The 19149-nt window shown below is 47.4% G+C and overlaps 2 protein-coding genes across 2 annotated transcripts in view; both read left to right on the top strand.

Annotated features, from left to right (window-relative positions):
• RXRB (retinoid X receptor beta) overlaps positions 1-19149 on the top strand; it is a 371934-nt gene that overhangs the window by 248824 nt on the left and 103961 nt on the right. The window lies entirely within an intron of this gene.
• Positions 7599-18499, top strand: LOC132591203 (uncharacterized). Its single transcript, XM_060268571.2, has 2 exons — positions 7599-8108; positions 13192-18499. The coding sequence occupies exon 2, from the start codon at positions 13245-13247 to the stop codon at positions 15492-15494; it is 2250 nt and encodes a 749-aa protein (XP_060124554.1). The 5' UTR covers positions 7599-8108; positions 13192-13244; the 3' UTR covers positions 15495-18499.

Raw genomic sequence — 19149 nt, 5'->3', positions numbered from 1 at the left:
AGGATCAGACGCACATACACTTCACAGACAACACAGACAACATGTAACATGCAAACATATATAATTTTATACCATAACATACTTTGTAGGATTCCTCACAAAACTTTTCTCATTCAGAGTTCACCAGGGTTAATTTTAAAGCGGAGATTCACTGTATGTTAAAGGAACCTCCTGGTAGCCATTTCCCCTCATCTGGGTGGTCCATAGTAAAGCGGACCCAGTGTTTTTTTCTTACAAAGTTTTTGCAATTGGTTCCCTTCAAGCTTGTCCGCCCCGGGGATTTCGTGCCAATTTAAGAGAACGAATTGGAGTGGACTTTCATCCTCAAAGTCCTTACCGGAGCCAAGCCTCAGTTGTGCTTTGCCTCGGTTGGGAGTCTGGGAAAGGAATTCCTTAGAGTGGGTTGCACCCATTTTACTTAAGCCTTTTTATACTGCAGTTCGGGTCCCCGACCCTGTTCCTGGACACTCTTAACTTCCCGAGTCTATGACTCACCCCCACGTCCTAGTGGTGTTCCTGCCTGCCGTTCGCGTGCACTAACTACTAGGCGGCCTGGTGCAGCTAAAACCCTATTGGAACCCTCCCACTGGTCATCAATTGCCTGAGGGTTCCACAGCAACTTCCCTGCCTCTTACACACTAGACTCATATCCTACTGAACGCTTGCCTACGCAATGTCAGGTCGGAACTGAGGAATACAGAGATACAGAGTAGTAGGAAAGGAACGGGCGCACTTGCAATCTCTGGTCATGGGTCATACCTAACAAAGGTCGCCATGGCAGGGGGGCGTCTTCACCCGAAGATTAAGAGCAGAGGAATAGGAAACAGAGCTGGGATAGCCAGATTCCCAGATTGGTAGAAAAGCGACAGTTTGCTCAGACTTCTGCTCAGTTTGGCAGAAGGGAGCTGGGACAGTCTTTCTGAGCTCTGCGTTTAACGTAAAGACTGTTGCCCTGGACCTCAGTTCTACCTTGTAACTGTGCCTGGCAGCCTTGCTGCAACTAAGGTCCAAAGAGGAGAGTAGAAAAGGATAGTCCAAGTGGAGAAATAGATTTTTAGTTGCTGTGGTTCTTAGCTCACCCAAGGTGTCCCCTTTTAATACTCACGACCGATCCTTTCAGTCGAATCCCGTTGTCTCCAGCTTCCAACTGGTTCCTGAAAAAAAAACAGCCTTGTCCCTTTAAACGTTGCTTCGTCCTGGGGGTCCCGCTTGGACTCTCAATTACTACCAAGTGCCTCGGGTCCTGAGGTTGGTTTACCCCCCTGCAAAAGAGGCAAGGGCGCGCTGGGCTCCCCTTCCTCAGTGAACCCGGAGCTCAAGGCAAAACTGGGTCCCCGAAGTGGTCGCCAAATTGTTGTAAAATTTAAGCTGGTTCCTATGAACCCAGAGAAATGGATCTTGACCCAGGGAGAGCTCAAGGATCCAGGCAAGCAGACGAATTTAAGCGTCTCCTGCCCACCAAATAACAGAGACCAAACCAGGACGTACGAAGCAAGGCACTTTTATTTTTGCTGTTGCAACAGGGTCCTTCCTCTCACACAGGAGAACAAGGAAGGAACCCCAAACAAAGATGTCTTGCCCTTAAAAAGAAATTTGAAATTGGTTTCAGCCCACCCCCCAGAAGCATCATCCATATGTCACAGAAGGGGTGTAGCCCAAGACCCCCCTCCCTAGATTCATCATAGGTACATCATGAAAGGGGAGGTCTGGTGGCAGTAATCTGAGCAGTCTGGACCCTGCCCCCTGCCCCCCAAAACCTAATCAACAAAATTGAGAGATATTTACATTTCCCTGTTTCCCAGCCAAGTTAATCACACCCTTTTGTCTGGCAGTCAGGTATCAGGATGCCAGGGATTATCACTTTAATTCCTGAGACAATGAGAAGGTTCCCCCCACCCCACTTCTTCCTTGCAGAGGAACACCTGGTCAGAGAGAGAGTCAAAATGGTGTCAGAAAGGCCTGTCTTCCTGTGCTGCTTCAGACATGTGCCTGTACATTCATGTACATGTTTTATGAACAATTATTATATATATATAGATATGACCTCAAAATTCTTATAACATTACTCAGTACTAGTAGCAGTGAGTTCCTGTGTCAAGCTACTTGCCTTCAACTGCGACCAGGAAGTTTTCCCTGTGCCTGTGCTTACTCTGCTGAAGTCCAACTGGTGTAGTTGGCATTTACAGACAGCCTACAACAGTTTTGAGAGTACAACTCCCATCATCCGTGACCACTGAACCTGTTAGCTAGGGATGATGGAAGTTGTAGTCCCAAAACATCTGGAGGGCTGAGTTTGAGGATGCCTGACTTAATGTGTGTGAATCTGGAGTGGTGGGGATGAGTGATGATGAGATGAGGGAAAGCTGGTTTTTGGTTTTGTGGAAGAGAATTGGAAATGTTTGAAGTTGGGACTGAAGAGTTGTGAAAAGTGGAGTGTGAGTCTCATGATATTGCTTTGGAAGCAGGGCTGGTAGTAGTAGTAGTAGTAGTAGTAATTGGAAATTGAGAGAGCGGTTGCTGAACAGCTTGGCAGGATTCTGGAGGAAACATCAGCTTTGGAACCAATTCAGTCCGGTTTGCATTATGGTTTTGGGACCGAGACAGCTCTGGTCGCCCTAACAGATGATCTCTGTAGACAACTGGACCGAGGGAGGTCGGGACAGCTGATTCTCTTCAATTTGTCAGCAGCCTTTGACATGGTCGATCATGATCACCTGGACCACCGCATAGCCCGACAATGGCTGTGCTCTTTTATCTCTGGTTGGGGACTAGGGAGGCTCTAGGGAGGGAGATGCCGCCGCGCCACTCCTTGGTGTGTGGAGTGCTGCAGGGCGCAATCCTCTCCCCGATGCTTTTTAACATCTTTCATAGAATCATAGAGTTTGAAAAGACAACAAGGGCCACCCAGTCCAACCCCCTTGCCAGGATTGTCCAGAGCTTTGGGCTGCGTTGTCACCAATATGCTGATGACACTCAGCTCTATCTGTTGATGGATGGCCATACCGACTTGGCCCCAGACACACTGACCAGATGCTTGGAAGCTGTGGCTGGATGGCTACGTGGGAGCCGGTTGAAGCTAAATCCTTCAAAGACAGAGGTCCTCTGGCTGGGACGGGATGGCATGGGAATGAGGGACCAACTCCATTATATTGTGGGGGCTGCCCTTGAAGCTGTCGCAGAAACTCCAGCGGGTGCAGAATGCTGCAGCGAGGCTCCTCACAGGGTCCCTGCCATGAGAGCATATTCACCCAGTGCTTTTCCAGCTGCACTGGCTCCTGGTGGAGTACAGGGTCAGATTAAAGGTGCTGGTCTTGACCTTTAAAGCCCTTTACGGCCCATAACCCTCGTACTTATGGGACCGTCTCTCCCGGTATGCCCCGCGGATGACCTTCAGGTCCATAAACAGTAACACCTTAGAGGTCCCAGGCCCGAAGGAAATCAGATTAGCCTCAACTAGAAGCAGGGCCTTCTCAGCACTGGCCCCAACCTGGTGGAACGCTCTGTCTCCTGAGACCAGGGCCCTGCGGGATCTGATTTCTTTTCGCAGGGCCTGTAAAATAGAGTTGTTCCACCTGGCATTTGGCCTGGAGCCAACCTGATCCCCCCCCCCAATTTTCCCTTTCCCTTCCGTATGAGACTCCATTTTTAATTTTAATTTTAACGTATTTAGTCTTGTTCTTAAGTTGTATTTTAATCGGTTTTATATCTTGTGTTAGCCGCTCTGACCCCGGACTTGGCTGGGGAGGGCGGGGTATAAATAAAAAATGATTATTACTATTAGTAGTAGTAGCAGCAGCAGTAGTAAATATGGCCTGCCCATCTGGCTGGGTTTTCCCAGCCACTGTAGACAGCTTACAGGTAAACTAAAACCATGAACAAAAACATCAAGCATAATAAACCTCCTGATAAAGGGCTACCTTCTGATGTCTTCTAAAAGTTGTGTAGTTCTTTATCTCCTTGACATTGGAAGGGAGGGCTACTGCCAAGAAGGCCGTCTGCCTGGTTCCCTGTAACTTTGCTTCTCTGTTTTATACACACACACACACACACACACACACACACACACACACACACACACACAGAGTGGGGCCTCGCAAGACGAAATTAATTCGTTCCGCGAGTCGTTTCTTACTGTGAAAATTTCGTCTTGTGAAGCGCGGTTGTGCAATTTAAAACAAACCGGGGGAAATTCGGCTTGCGAGTCTCCAAAAAAAAATCGCAAAGCACTTTCGCCTTGCGCGTTTTTCGTTGTGCGAGGCATTCGTCTTGCGAGGCACCACTGTATATATTCTCCCACCCCCAGAGGCTGGGTCCATCTCTATGCTTCACAGATGACCTTCAGTGCAAACTTGGGCGGGGGTGGGACACCCCACTTTGGGGCTGGCTTGCCTGGATCAGCCCCTCCCCTCCCCCTCAACTAATCCCCAGAATGAAGGGGGAGGGGGGAGCCCTTCCCTACTCTTCTGATGTGGGTTGTGTGAAGCACCAAACCATTATCCCACAGGATCCACCCGTGGATCCCATATCTGTGGGAACAGAGGAGAGAAACAGAACAGCCCACCCCCCTGTCCTAAAATGCCTCACCAGAGCAAAGCACCTGCTCTTCCTGAGACTGGAGTGAGTGATGGGGGGAAGAGGAAGAAAATGGGCAGAGAACCCCCTCCAAATGCAGTGTGCATGAATGCATGTCTTCTGGCAGGGAGAACAATCCACAGGGGAGGGGTGTGTTTCAGCAAGGTCTGGATGTGACCCAGTCAGCCTGGCCAGACCTCCATCATGATTTGGCTGTGTTGCCTGGATCATGCCTTAACATCCTCAAGGAAGGATTCATTCTTTTCTGGTATCTTTATCTGGTGGTTTCCCGCCTCTCCCTATGTTGTACCTTATTTCTGTGCCTCATTAAAATAAATTAATGCAAGTTGAAGGAGTTGCTCAGCTACTTCTCTCTCCCTGCCCCCACCTTACAAGAGTCTCCAGAAGGTAAATGACACCACAGGGGGGGGGGGTTTGGGAGAGGCGTCCTTCCTGGAGCCAAGCCTTGAGCAGGAACATCACAGAGGCCAACAGACAAGGCCCAGCCTGCTGTGCAATCTTCTATCTTCCGGCTGCTGAGATCTCTTTGGATCTGCTGGTCGCCCAGTGGAAGACAAGCGGGAACCTTTTTGGAGAACATCTTTCCCCAGAGGACATCCTGCTGGCGTGAGACACTCGGGGCTCGTCCACACTTGGCTCCTCCACTTCTCCCCTCTTTACAGCTGAATCGGAGCAAACCGCAGTCGGGTTCTCCAATCTCCACAGATTGCCATTTGCTGCCATTCAGCAGTGAAGAGATTTTGCCAGGGGAACCGGAGGGGCAAACAAACAACTGCTGTGGCCTTTGCTTCCTGGGCAGGGGGCAAGCAGCAGTGTGGACAGGATACTCGGCCACAATCCCCGGCTGGCCAGGTGCCCACAGGAAGAAGCCAAAAAGCAGGATCCAAGCTCAAGAGCGAGGCGCTATGTGAATAGACTATGCGACTATGGGAGACCTAGGGAGCCGAACATGAGCCCCAGAACCCTCTTCTCTCCCTGGGTTTCCAGCAACTGATATTCAAAAGCGTTGCCACCCCCATCTGTGGAGGCAGAGTATAGCCATCCTGGCTAATATCCATCGATAGCAGTCTCCTCCAGGAATTCATAGAACTCTTGTGCATTGTCCCATTTCCTCCCCGTCATAGAATCATAGAACTGGAGAGTTGGAAGGTACCCCGGGGGGCATCTAGTCCAACCCCCTGCAGGACAGGAATATTTTGCCCAATGTATGGGGCTCTAACCCATAATCCCTGGATTCAGAGTCTCATGCTCTACCGACTGACCTACCCACTTACGGGCTTCCTGTATTGTGAAAAGGGTGGGCTGTGGGCCTTGTTCGGCACAAGAGAACACCAGGGACCCTGCAGAATCACACCCCCAGACTTGGCCTTGGGGAAGACACAATCCCCAGCACAGCCAGTCTCCCTTGCCTGGGATTCACACTCCACAACGGGGCAGGGGTAGTTCCAGAATTTGTCTTGAACCACCCAAAACATTTGTATTCCTTTTGGGGGGGAAAAATGCAATCGCTCCAGGTGGAAATAATCCCACAAGCTGTGTGAAGAGCTTCATTTTTGCCGTAATATGCATCATTTTAATTGTTTGGAGGACACTCTCTCTTCCTACCCACAGTCCCAAATCCTAGGATTAGAGATTTAAAGCAATCCAGGCTGCAGGATGTATCAGTGGACAAGGACCTTTCAAGAGCCTTATCCTCTCAGTGGCGCAGTACCTCCAGCATGCCTATGGATTTCCATCAGTGGGGAGAAAGGGGTTCAAGAATGTCAGGAACCCCCTATACATGGGTCATCCCAGAGGCATCTAGCAAGCTGCTGTGGGGAGCCAATGCAGTGGGTGGGGTCTCTTATACAGCGGTTTCCATGTGTCATTTCCACCACCAAAAGAGCAGGCAGAAGGCCAACTGTGCGCAGGGCCAAAGGGGGGAAAGGGGTGGAGCAATGGATTTCCCTGACACATACAGCGGGCTACAATCCAGCCCCACTTTTGTATCTGCGGGACTGCCTCTCCTGGTATGCCACACGGAGGACCTTAAGGTCCACAAATAACAACATTATGGAGATTCCAAGCCATAAGGTGGTCAGATTGGTTTCGACTAGGACCAGGGCCTTTTCAGTACTGGCCCCGACCTGGTGGAACGCTCTCTCACAGGAGACCAGGGCCCTGAGGGATCTGCCATCCTTCCGCAGGGCCTGCAAGACAGAGCTGTTTAGCCTCGCCTTTGAATTGGACACGGACTGACCCCTGTGTCACCCCCCCCCCCCGGTCAGGGTTTTTCATTCATGGACTACTTAAAATGAGGCTGCATATGTAAACTTTTAAATCTTAAATTTCAACATTGTATTTTAAACTGTATTTTAAATTGTTTTCTGGTTATGTCTTGCTGTGATTTTAGTGTTGTTAGCCGCCCTGAGCCCGGTCTAGACTGGGGAGGGTGGGGTACAAATAAAATATTATTCTTATAATTTTATCAGGAAAGCCCTCCCACCCTCTGACCCAGGAAGAAAGAACAAGGAAAAGGATTTTCTTCTTATTAGATCATTAGATCTTCACTTTCCCAAGCAATCCTCTTCTCCAAGCTGGGCCAAGGGGTCTCTGGGCAACATGGGCTTGGCTGGATCAGACCCAACCCCCTCAAGCTGCCCTGTTTGCAGGTTTTGTTGTTGTTGTTGTTTAGTCGTTTAGTCGTGTCCGACTCTTCGTGACCCCATGGACCATAGAACGCCAGGCACTCCTGTCTTGCACTGCCTCCCGCAGTTTGGTCAAACTCATGCTGGTAGCTTCGAGAACACTGTCCAACCATCTTGTCCTCTGTCGTCCCCTTCTCCTTGTGCCCTCAATCTTTCCCAACATCAGGGTCTTTTCCAAGGATCCTTCTCTTCTCATGAGGTGGCCAAAGTATTGGAGCCTCAGCTTCACGATCTGTCCTTCCAGTGAGCACTCAGGGCTGATTTCCTTAAGAATGGATAGGTTTGATCTTCTTGCAGTCCATGGGACTCTCAAGAGTCTCCTCCAGCACCATAATTCAAAAGCACCCATTCTTCGGCGATCAGCCTTCTTTATGGTCCAGCTCTCACTTCCATACATCACTACTGGGGAAACCATAGCTTGCAGGTTTAGGGGCAGGAAAACCACGTCCTTCTCTCCCCCCAAACTCAGATCACCCCCAGATATGATGCCCCTCCCGCAGCCATCTCGACCCTCTTCTGTGGGGTCCCCTTGGAGCCCCAAGAGCAGGAGGCCAAAGGCAGCGCCGTCCCCTCCTCTTCCCATCCCAACACAGGGGGAGGCTGCTCTGCGGAAGTAGCTCTACGGGCAAGCGCATCCCAAAAGGAACCGGAAGTGTCGCTGCTAAATGTGCCGGAAGTTTCCAGGCCGGAAGGGGGGCCAGAAGGAAAGTTGGGGAGGGAAGGAGGGGCGTCACTGCAGACCCCCCCCCCAAAACCCCTTTCTATTGCGCATAAGGAAAGCGGAATAATCTGGAGCCAGGAAGGCGGAGGAGCAGAGAGGACCAAGAGGTAAAGAGAGAGAGGGAGAAAATAGGGGGGGGGAAGAGACAGGAAACACAGGGAAAAAATGGCACGTGTCCCTCTTCCTTTGAAGTGGGAAGAGTCCCAGAGGGAGGGGCCGCCCCACTGAGCAACATGCGCCCCCCTCCCTCTCTCCGCAATCCTGAGCTTCTCCTTTCCTGTCTGGGGGTGGTTTGGGGCTTCCACATCTGCTCCCCCTTGAGCCCCCCAATCGCGTGTGCGTTTCATTCCTTGCCTGGGACACTTCACTTCCTCATCTGTCTTTTCCTGGGATGAGAAGCGGATTGTTGTTGTTGTTGAGTCGTTTAGTTGTGTCCGACTCTTCGTGACCCCATGGACCAGAGCACGCCAGGCACTCCTGTCTTCCACTGCCTCCCGCAGTTTGGTCAAACTCATGTTCGTAGCTTCGAGAACATACAGAAGCAGAAAAATCCACTTGACCCCGGTGGGGGGGGGATTATTTTCCGGAGGGGAGGGATCTCCTGGCTGAGAAGCCCCTCCCCCACGTCCCCCCCCACTCGCTGAGCTGGAGTTTGGGTTTTTTTAAAAAAAGAGGGTGTTTTGATAAAGCCATTTATGAGCCCTCCACTAGGCAGACTTTCGCCTTTTCTCCATCCCAGACTTTCCTTGGGATTCAGGAGCCTGGAGGTACAAAGTTGGGGGAGGGGGAAGAGCCAAGATAACCCCCCCTTCACGGACACCCTCCTCTCCCTTGTGGTTTGTCTGCTTAGATGTGGGCTCCTTGGGGCAGAGTCCTTGGCACAGAGGGAGAAAGAGGGAGGGAAGGGGGGCAGCCCCTTGAGCGCAGGCGCAGAAGCAGGAAGGGCAAGGGTTAAAAGGAGCAGAGCTGCATTCCTAGAGAGGACAGGAAGTGAAGGGGGAGGGGGCAAGGTCCTCCATTGCTGAATTCCCTCCCTCCCACATCTCTGCCTGCAAAGCCCAGAGGAGGCTGCTTTCTTCTCCCCTCCTGGAATCCGGTGAGCCATAGAATCATGGAAGAGACCACAAGGGCCATCCAGTCCAACCCCCTGCCAAACAAGTCTCCCATCTCTCTCTTCCCCCTGAGGGTGCCATGGGGAGAAGGGGGTCCCAGGGGTGCAGAGAGGGTGCATGGGGGTCCCTGTTCAGATCATGCATTGGGGGGGAGACCCCCAAGTCAGGGAGCGGAGGGTCCTCCCTTGTCCTCTCTGCCAAGCCAGGGAGGGGGCCAGTTCGCAGGGGGTCTGCAGCTCTGTTCTTCCTTGGGATCCAAATGCTGCCTTCCTTTTTGGGGAAGGGGCTTTGGGTCAAGGAAAACTGCGCATGCAAATAAACCCCCTTCAGATGGAGGGATAAGTCACATTTGTGAACAGAGGCTGCAGCCAGATGGAAACATTTGCACATGGGAGGAGCAGAGGGAAAATGTCCTTCTGCATCTGCAGCAGCAAAAACCCGACCACTTCCTCTCTCCCAGATGCAACAAAACATGTCTCTCCCCTATTCAGGCTAAAAAAGTAGAGGAACTAATGTGAAAGCAGATTTTAGATCTATCCTCAGGAAATGCTAAAGCAAGGATAAAAGACTCCGTCTCCCAACATTCTGGAGGGATTATCAGTCATTGGGTGTCTTGTACTACTAACAGAGGACATGGCACTCATAAGATCATTTTTGACTGACTGTCATAAAATTCTTACCAGCCTGATAGGTACTTGTAAAAGCTTTTGGGGGGAAATATAGCAGAGAGTCTGTGGGGTTTGATTAACAAGAAATGGAAATTGGTGCTGTCTCAAAATAATCTAGTTCTATCAAGCTACCCTAAGCCTTTGGGAATCTTGTCACAAGAGGAGCCTAAAGTTCTCCTCTGGAGTTCTTACTGTATGTTTTTATGTTTTGTTTTGTTTTTCATTTGGGTGGGTTTTAATCAGCTGAGGTTAATTGCAAATTTTCTGGATTCCAAAATACATTTGAGCATAGATCACAAACTTGCAAAAGTCAACTTACATCAGAGGAAAATGATAGCATCCTTTCTCTGTGGTAACTTTCCCCCCTTCCAGCGGCTGAGTCTTTCCTTGTTTTGCTAGTCTTTCATTATTATTATTTTGCCTTGTCCACATGTGATTTTTATATTCATATACAATCTTTTCAACAGAAGACTTACATCCAAAATTAACCAGAATAGAAGCAAGAACATGACTTGCATATTTTCCTTTGTACCAAATTATTCTGAAATCTCTTGTTTTTTCATTTCTTAATGTTAGTATCCTTCTTTTAACTCCTTGTTCTTGACCTTTTAAATCACATTTATATCTTTAACAGATTTCCAGATGTTGCCCTTTACCCCCCTCCCCTCGACCCGTTAACTTTCCTTCACCCATCTGCGATCTGTGATCTTCTCTGCATGTTATTTCTCGTTGTGTTAACTAACGTTTGTATTTCTTATTCCATATATGTTATAATATCATCTTATATTCTTCTGTGCTTTGAACTCTAATCCCAATTCTTTCCATATATTCCTTTACACAGTTCCACTCTTTGTAGATTTTTTTGGTTAGAACAGCCTCTAATTGTTGCCATTAATTTTGCCATTTCAGCAAATTCACAAATTTTACAAGCTCACCTCTGGAGCTTTTAAAGGGTCTACATGCCCGGTGTTCTTAAGAACACAACAGATTTAGGACATGCGGAAGATCTATACTTTGATCTATACTTTGACGACTTCCATGCCAGGGTGGGGGCCACATTTTGAGACAGGAGATTTGTGAAGAAGGTGTATAAGCACAGGGAATATCGAAGAAGGAGGGGTGTATACACCCAGACAACACCATTACTGGCCCCAACAACATCCAACATACCATCTCAGGACTATTTAATTGCTCATCCTCTAACATTGTGTATGCCATCAAATGCCAACAGTGCCCTTCAGCTCTCTATATTGGACAAACAGGCCAAACCCTACGCCAAAGGATAAATGGACATAAATCTGACATCAGGAACCAGAAGACAGAAAAACCAGTAGGAGAACACTTCAATCTCCCAGGACATTCTATACAAGATCTCAAAGTAGCTGTCTTACTACAAAAGAATTTCAGAAATAGACTGGAAAGAGAAGTTGCTGAATTGCAACTTATCACCAAGCTCAAAACCATGGAGGGACCTGGTTTGAACAGAGATATCGGGTTCTTATCTCATTATACATGATAAGCGATCTTCAGCCATCTCCACCCTTGCTTTTTCATGCAAAACCATTTGCAGTCGTTTCCGGTCATCAACAGCTATCAGTCAGTCAATCACCCATTTCCACCACCCTTCTGAGTGATCCCCCCTCCCCATCCCCACCCCTCCCCACCCCTTCTCTACATAAGTGCCTGGAAACTTCCATTTCACTGTATCTGAAGAAGTGTGCATGCACACGAAAGCTCATACCAAAATAAAAACTTAGTTGGTCTTTAAGGTGCTACTGAAGGAATCCTTTCTATTGTGACATCATAATGGCGGCTAGCTGATCCTTCCTTTGACCCGACTCCAACTTCCAGGGGGGGCTTCCCCTTGTCAAAAACAGTCTTTTGCAGGGATCTATTTACAGTTCAACTTTCCCTTTTACCCTGCCTTAGGGAAAGCCTTTAGACTCAATTTTTAGGCGATTTGAAGCTTCCTGTCAGTTCACAGCTTCAGACAAGTTAACTGCATCATGAAGCACTCAGTGGGAGAGATCAACTTCCCTTTAAAATCTCCTCCCGTGGCCAATTTTTAAAGTTCCGATTTTTAAATCTTTCTTTTACTCACGGTGTCCAATTTGTTCAAATCTTCTTTTTGAAGGAAAAACCTGCCGCTTGCAGACTGTCGGCTCGGAGCTTCGCTCCGTGGAGGCAGCGGTGTGCTCAAAATGGCTCCCGCGACTTCCACTCCGCTGGCTCTTGGGGCTCCAAAAGAGCTTACTGGGCAGCGGAGGAGTCGTTTCGGGGCACTGCTGAGCCCTCACAACCCCAGAAAGCTCGATCTGGGGGTCCTCTGGGGGTCCGCGTCGCTCTCGCGGGTCCCCCCCCTCCACGCAGCCAGGAACCTCAGAGCTCGAGGTTTCCTCGCCGCTCAGCTTGCACAGTAGACCAGACGTGACCTGATCCTAATTTCAGGATTGACTGCAGATGGGGCCTCCGTGTGATGCCATTTTCTTTTCTTTTTGGAATAACTTTTTATTGCTTTTAAAAACAAGGATCATGGGACTAATAGGTGATACAAATATATAAACACAGTCTTCTCATGTCATTTGTATATTGTATGTTAATATTCTGTTGTAAGCCGCCCAGAGTGGTTGGGGAAACCCAGCCAGATAGGCGGAGTATTAATAATAATAAAAATATATTATTATTATTATTATTATTATTATTATCATCATCATCATCATCATCATCCAAGAGCCCATATAGTCCTTAAGTGGGTTCCCTATCAGTAGGAGAAAACAACAGAGGCCAGGAGGGAGGTGTGCAAGCCCTTATATAGTCTTTTGAAATTGTCCACCCTGTAACCCAAGACCATCCCCCAAAATATTATACAGAAGGAGACTGACTACAGCAGGAATACATCACAGGAGGCGGTATACAGCAGAAAGCCTGTCTGCAAGGATACCTGTTAATGGTCACTAATTGCATTACCTGGGCAGCCTGGCGATTCTTTTTTGATTAGACCCAAGCACATTTTCCTACCTGAGCACTCCTTCAGCTGACCGCAAGCACCAAGCCTTGTCACTCGTTCTCTGACAGGCCCATATCACAGTCCCTAAAAAAGACTCAGGCCTGGATCTCCCAAAATGGTCAGTATGAACCTCCTGAGGCCCAATGAACTGTGCAGGTGGTTAATAAACATATAGAGGTTGAATGAGCAAAAATACGGCCTGGGGGTGGAGAATTAGTATGGAGAGGATGAAATATGTCATTATAAACTATGAACCAGACGACTAGAAGGCATGTTCATGGATATTTCTTCATTGCAGGGGGGAGGACATGGGAGAATGTATGAGATGTTAAAAAAGGAGAATATGCTAATTGAACTTTCTGTGTTTCATATTCCTTTGTTCTCTTCCTTGAAACCCAAACAGGACTTTATTTTCCACGTGCTCCAAAGCAAGCAGTGGAGAAGACATTTCAGGGTATGGAGTGTGGAAAAAACTTCACTGGTAGCAGAACACTTAGAAACCATCAATGGACTCACACGGGAGAGAGACCATTTAAATGCATGGAGTGTGGAAACAGCTTCAGTCAGAGTAGTAACCTTATAAACCATCAACGGACTCACACAGGAGAGAAACCATTTAAATGTATAGAGTGTGGAAAGAGCTTCAGTAGGAGTGACAACCTTAGAATTCATCAACGGATTCACACGGGGGAGAAACCATTTAAATGCATGGAGTGTGGAAAGAGCTTCAGGCAGAGTCAAGAACTTAGAATTCATCAATGGATTCACACAGGAGAGAAACCATTTAAATGTAGAGAGTGTGGAAAGAGTTTCAGTAGAAGTGGAACACTTAGAATTCATCAACGGAATCATACTGGGGAGAAACCATTCCAATGCATGGAGTGTGGAAAGAGCTTCACTGACAGTGGAACTTTATCAATTCATCAACGGATTCACACTGGGGAGAAACAATTTAACTGTATAGAGTGTGGAAAGAGCTTCAGTTCAATTGATACACTTAGAATTCATCAAAGGATTCACACCGGGGAGAATCCATTTAAATGCATGGAGTGTGGAAAGAGCTTCAGTAGGAGTGGACATCTTAGAATTCATCAAAGGATTCACACTGGGGATAAACCATTTAAATGTATGGATTGTGGAAAGAGCTTTAGTGCGAATGGCAACCTTAAAAACCATCAACGGATTCACACTGGGGAGAAACCATTTAAATGCATGGAGTGTGGAAAGAGCTTTAGTACGAATGGCAACCTTAAAAACCATCAACAGATTCACACAGGAGAGAAACCATTTAAATGTATGGAGTGTGGAAAGAGCTTCAGTCAGAGTGGACACCTTAGAAACCATCAACGGACTCACACAGGGGATAAACCATTCCAATGCATGGAGTGTGGAAAGAGCTTCACTAATAGTGGAACATTTAGAAGACATCAACGGATTCACACTGGGGAAAAACCATTCCAATGCATGGAGTGTGGAAAGAGCTTCACTGACAGTGGAACTCTTAGAAAACATCAACGGATTCACACTGGGGAGAAAACATTTAAATGTATAGAATGTGGAAAGAGCTTCAGTTCAAGTGATACACTTAGAATTCATCGAAGGATTCACACTGGGGAGAAACCATTTAAATGTATAGAGTGTGGAAGGAGCTTTAGTGTAAGTGGAACACTTAGAAAACATCAACGGAATCACACTGGGGAGAAACCATTTAAATGCAGAGAGTGTGGAAAGAGCTTCAGGCAAAGTGGAACACTTAGAATTCATCAACGGATTCACACTGGGGAGAAACCATTTAAGTGTATGGAGTGTGGAATGAGCTTCAGTGAAAGTGGATCACTTAGAGTTCATAAACGGATTCACACTGGGGAGAAACCATTTAAATGTATGGAGTGTGGAAAGAGCTTTAGTGCAAGTGGAACACTTAGAAAACATCAACGGATTCACATGGAGTGTGGAAATAACTTCAGTTCAAGTGGAACACTTAGAAAACATCAACGGAATCACACTGGGGAGAAACCTTTTAAATGTAGAGAGTGTGGAAGGAGCTTTAGTGTAAGTGGAACACTTAGAAAACATCAACGGATTCACACTGGGGAGAAACCATTTAAATGTAGAGTGTGTGGAAGGAGCTTTAGTGTAAGTGGAACACTCAGAATTCATCAACGGATTCACACTGGGGAGAAACCATTTAAATGTAGAGAGTGTGGAAAGAGCTTCAGGCAAAGTGGAACACTTAGAATTCATCAACGGATTCACACTGGGGAGAAACCATTTAAATGTAGAGAGTGTGGAAAGAGCTTCAGGCAAAGTGGAACACTTAGAATTCATCAGCGGATTCACATGGAGAGTGGAAAGAGTTTTAGTCCAAGTGGAACACTTAGAAAACATCAACGGAATCACACTGGGGAGAAACCATTTAAATGTAGAGAGTGTGGAAAGAGCTTCAGGCAAAGTGGAACACTTAGAATTCATCAACGGATTCACACTGGGGAGAAACCATTTAAATGTATAGAGTGTGGAAGGAGCTTTAGTGTAAGTGGAACACTTAGAAAACATCAATGGATTCACACAGGAGAGAAACAATTTAAATGTAGAGAGTGTGGAAAGAGCTTCAGGCAAAGTGGAACACTTAGAATTCATCAGCGGATTCACATGGAGAGTGGAAAGAGTTTTAGTCCAAGTGGAGCACATAGAAAATATCAGTAGACTCTCAAAGGGCAGAGACCATTTCAATGTATGCAGTGTGCAAAGAAGTTCACTGATAGTGTAAAACGTAGAAGACATCAACAAGCTCAGACAAGAGAGAAATTATGTAAATTTTAGCAATATAGAAAGAGTTTCAATCAAAGTTTAAGTCTTTTATGTATTGAAATGAAGGTAGCATCTTCCAATAGTAAGGATAATCATAGAATCATAGAGTTGGAAGGGCATTTATGGGTATGTCCGTAGCAAAAGGAAGAACAAGGAAACTCTTAGTATTTTGAAGTGTCAGGCATAGCTCTAGTGGCTTTAGCCCAAACCTAGCAGAGTTTTTCTGCACACCGCAGAAGTTAGTTGAGGTGGAAATGACTAGTTGGCTAGACGCAGAATAACTATTTACAGGACTTATTAAAAGAAAATAAAACCAGCAGTTTTCTGCAAACAAAGCAAAGCAAAATAAATCCTTACTCTCTACGCAGCACTCCTACTCCTAACACCCACAAGAAACAACTGTGCTAGCATTCCTAGATAACAGAGTTCAGTGCTGGTCATTAACCAATGAGAGAGTTGTTGTCAGGTCAGGCAGACCTTGGCTTTCTGCCAAGAGTAAATTGACACTGCCTTGAGTTAATTGTGTGAAGCAAGAATCTGTAAGTTTCCCATGAGAACCAATTATCAGAAACCGAACAGAAACAGTGTGGTCACTTAAAGGAGAAGATGCTGAAATGTGAACAGGGGACAGAGAAAGGGCAGAGCCCCTCAATACCTTCTTTCTGAAGACTTAATGCAGCTGGCCCTCTTTTGGGAGTACAACTCCCATCATCCCTGACCACTGGACCTGTTAGCTAGGGATGATGGGAGTTGTAGTCCCAAAACATCTGGAGGGCTGAGTTTGAGGATGCCTGACTTAATGTGTGTGAATCTGGAGTGGTGGGGATGAGTGATGATGAGATGAGAGAAAGCTGGATTTTGGTTTTTGTGAAAGAATTGGAAATGTTTGAAGTTGGGAATGAAGAGTTGTGGGAATGAAACTCAATGGGGTGCAGAATGCTGCAGCGAGGCTCCTCACGGGGTCCCTGCCATGGGAGCCTATTCACCCAGTGCTTTTCCAGCTTGTCTGGCTCCCGGTGGAGTACAGGGTCAGATTTAAGGTGCTGGTCTTGACCTTTAAAGCCCTTTACGGCCCATGACCCTTGTACTTATGGGACCGTCTCTCCCGGTATGCCCCGCGGAGGACCTTAAGGTCCATAAATAGTAACACCTTAGAGGTCCCGGGCCCGAAGGAAATCAGATTAGTCTCAACTAGAAGCAGGGCCTTCTCAGCACTGGCCCTGACCTGGTGGAACGCTCTGTCTCCTGAGACCAGGGCCCTGCGGGACCTGATTTCTTTCCGCAGGGCCTGTAAGACAGAGTTGATCCAGCTGGCATTTGGGCCTGGAGCCAACCATGATCCCCTCCCCCTTTTCCTTCCATATGAGGCTGCATTTTTAATTTTAACGTATTTAGTCTTGTTCTTCAGTTGTATTTTAATCAGTTGTTTTATATCTAGTGTTAGCTGCTCTGAGCCCGGCCTTGGCTGGGGAGGGCGGGGTATAAATAAAAAAGGATTATTACTATTATTATTATTATTATTATTATTATTATTATTATTATTAGCAGCAGTATATATGGCCTGCCCATCTGGCTGGATTTTCCCAGCCACTGTAGACAGCTTACAGGTGATTAAAAACCATGGAAAAAACCATCACGCATAAAAAACCTCCTGATAAAGGGCTGCCTTGGTGAAACCAATATATGAGCTAGATGCATGACATGCAATGCAAGATATGTCAAACCTTGATTTGTTATAATTGTACAGTCATACCTCATGTTACGAATGCTGCGGGTTGCCTACGACACAGGATACGTCTGTGCCGAACCCAGAAGTTCCGGAACGGGTTACTTCCGGGTTCGCCGGTGCGCGCATGCGCAGACACGACAAATGACGTCATGCACATGGGCGGAAGCGCTGAATCGCACCATGCACATGCGCAGACGCGGCACTTCATGTTGCGTACTGCTTACGTTGCGTACAGGGCTCCGGAACGGATGCTGTACGCAACATGAGGTACCACTGTAATTATTTGTCGTTAGGCGGGTCAATTATAAATGGAATGTAATAGTGATGTTTATTTTTGTATTTCCTTTATTACTGTGGAATTTCCAAAAGAAAGCATTTGTAAAAATTAAAAGAAAAATAAACAACAACAACAAACAAAGGCTTGACATATCTTGCTCATATATCTATCTCATATATTGGTTTCACTTTTAAGTTGCATTACTGAAATCAACGATTTTCTAATTTTCCAATTTGTGTGTTTGTGTTTGTGTGTATATTCTCCCACCCCCAGAGGCTGGGTCCATCTCTATGCTTCACAAGATGATCTTGCAGTGCAAACTTGGGCGGGGGTGGGACACCCACTTTGCAGCTGGCTTGCCTGGATCAGCCCCTCCCCCCCACTCTACTAATCCCCAGAATGAAGGGGGAGGGGGGAGCCCTTCCCTACTCTTCTGATGTGGGTTGTGTGAAGCACCAAACCATTATCCCACAGGATCCACCCGTGGATCCCATATCTGTGGGAACAGAGGAGAGAAACAGAACAGCCCACCCGCCTCTCCTAAAATGCCTCACCAGAGCAATACATCTGCTCTTCCTGAGACTGGAGTGAGTGAGGGGGGGAAGAGGAAGAAAATGGGCAGAGACCCCCCTCCAAATGCAGTGTGCATGAATGCATTTCTTCTGGCAGGGAGAACAATCCACAGGGGAGGGGTGTGTTTCAGCAAGGTCAGGATGTGACCCAGTCAGCCTGGCCAGACCTCCATCATGATTTGGCTGTGTTGTCTGGATCATGCCTTAACATCCTCAAGGAAGGATTCATTCTTTTCTGGTATCTTTATCTGGTGGTTTCCCGCCTCTCCCTAAGTTGTACCTTATTTCTGTGCCTCATTAAAATAAATTAATGCAAATTGAAGGAGTTGTCCAGCTATTTCTTCTCCCCCCACCTGCTGTGCAATCTTCTGTCTTCCGGCTGCCGAGATCTCTTTGGATCTGCTGGTCGCCCAGTGGAAGACAAGCGGGATTCTTTTTGGAGACCATCTGTCTCCCCAGAGGACATCCTGCTGGCGTGAGACACTCGGGGCTCGTCCACACTTGGCTCCTCCACTTCTCCCCTCTTTACAGCTGAATCGGAGCAAACCGCAATCGGGTTCTCCAATCTACACAGATTGCCATTTGCTGCCATTCAGCAGTGAGGAGATTTTGCCAGGGGAACCGGATGGGCAAACAAACAACTGCTGTGGCCTTTGATTCCTGGGCTGGGGGCAAGCAGCAGCGTGGACAGGATACTCGGCCACAATCCCCGGCTGGCCAGGTGCCCCCAGGAAGAAGCCAAAAAGCAGGATCCAAGCTCAAGAGCAAGCGGCTATGTGAATAGACTATGCGACTATGGGAGACCTAGGGAGCCGAACATGAGCCCCAGAACCCTCTTCTCTCCCTGGGTTTCCAGCAACTGATATTCAAAAGCGTTGCCGCCCTCAACTGTGGAGGCAGAGTAGAGCCATCCTGGCTAATATCCATCGATAGCAGTCTCCTCCAGGAATTCATAGAACTCTTGTCTTTTAA

The sequence above is a fragment of the Zootoca vivipara genome, chromosome 2 (genome assembly GCF_965207765.1).
Source record: "Zootoca vivipara chromosome 2, rZooViv2.hap1.1, whole genome shotgun sequence".
NCBI classification, from domain to species: Eukaryota; Metazoa; Chordata; class Lepidosauria; order Squamata; family Lacertidae; genus Zootoca; species Zootoca vivipara.
Note: the sequence above shows the minus strand (reverse complement) of the source record. Positions and strands in the feature narration are given on the sequence as shown.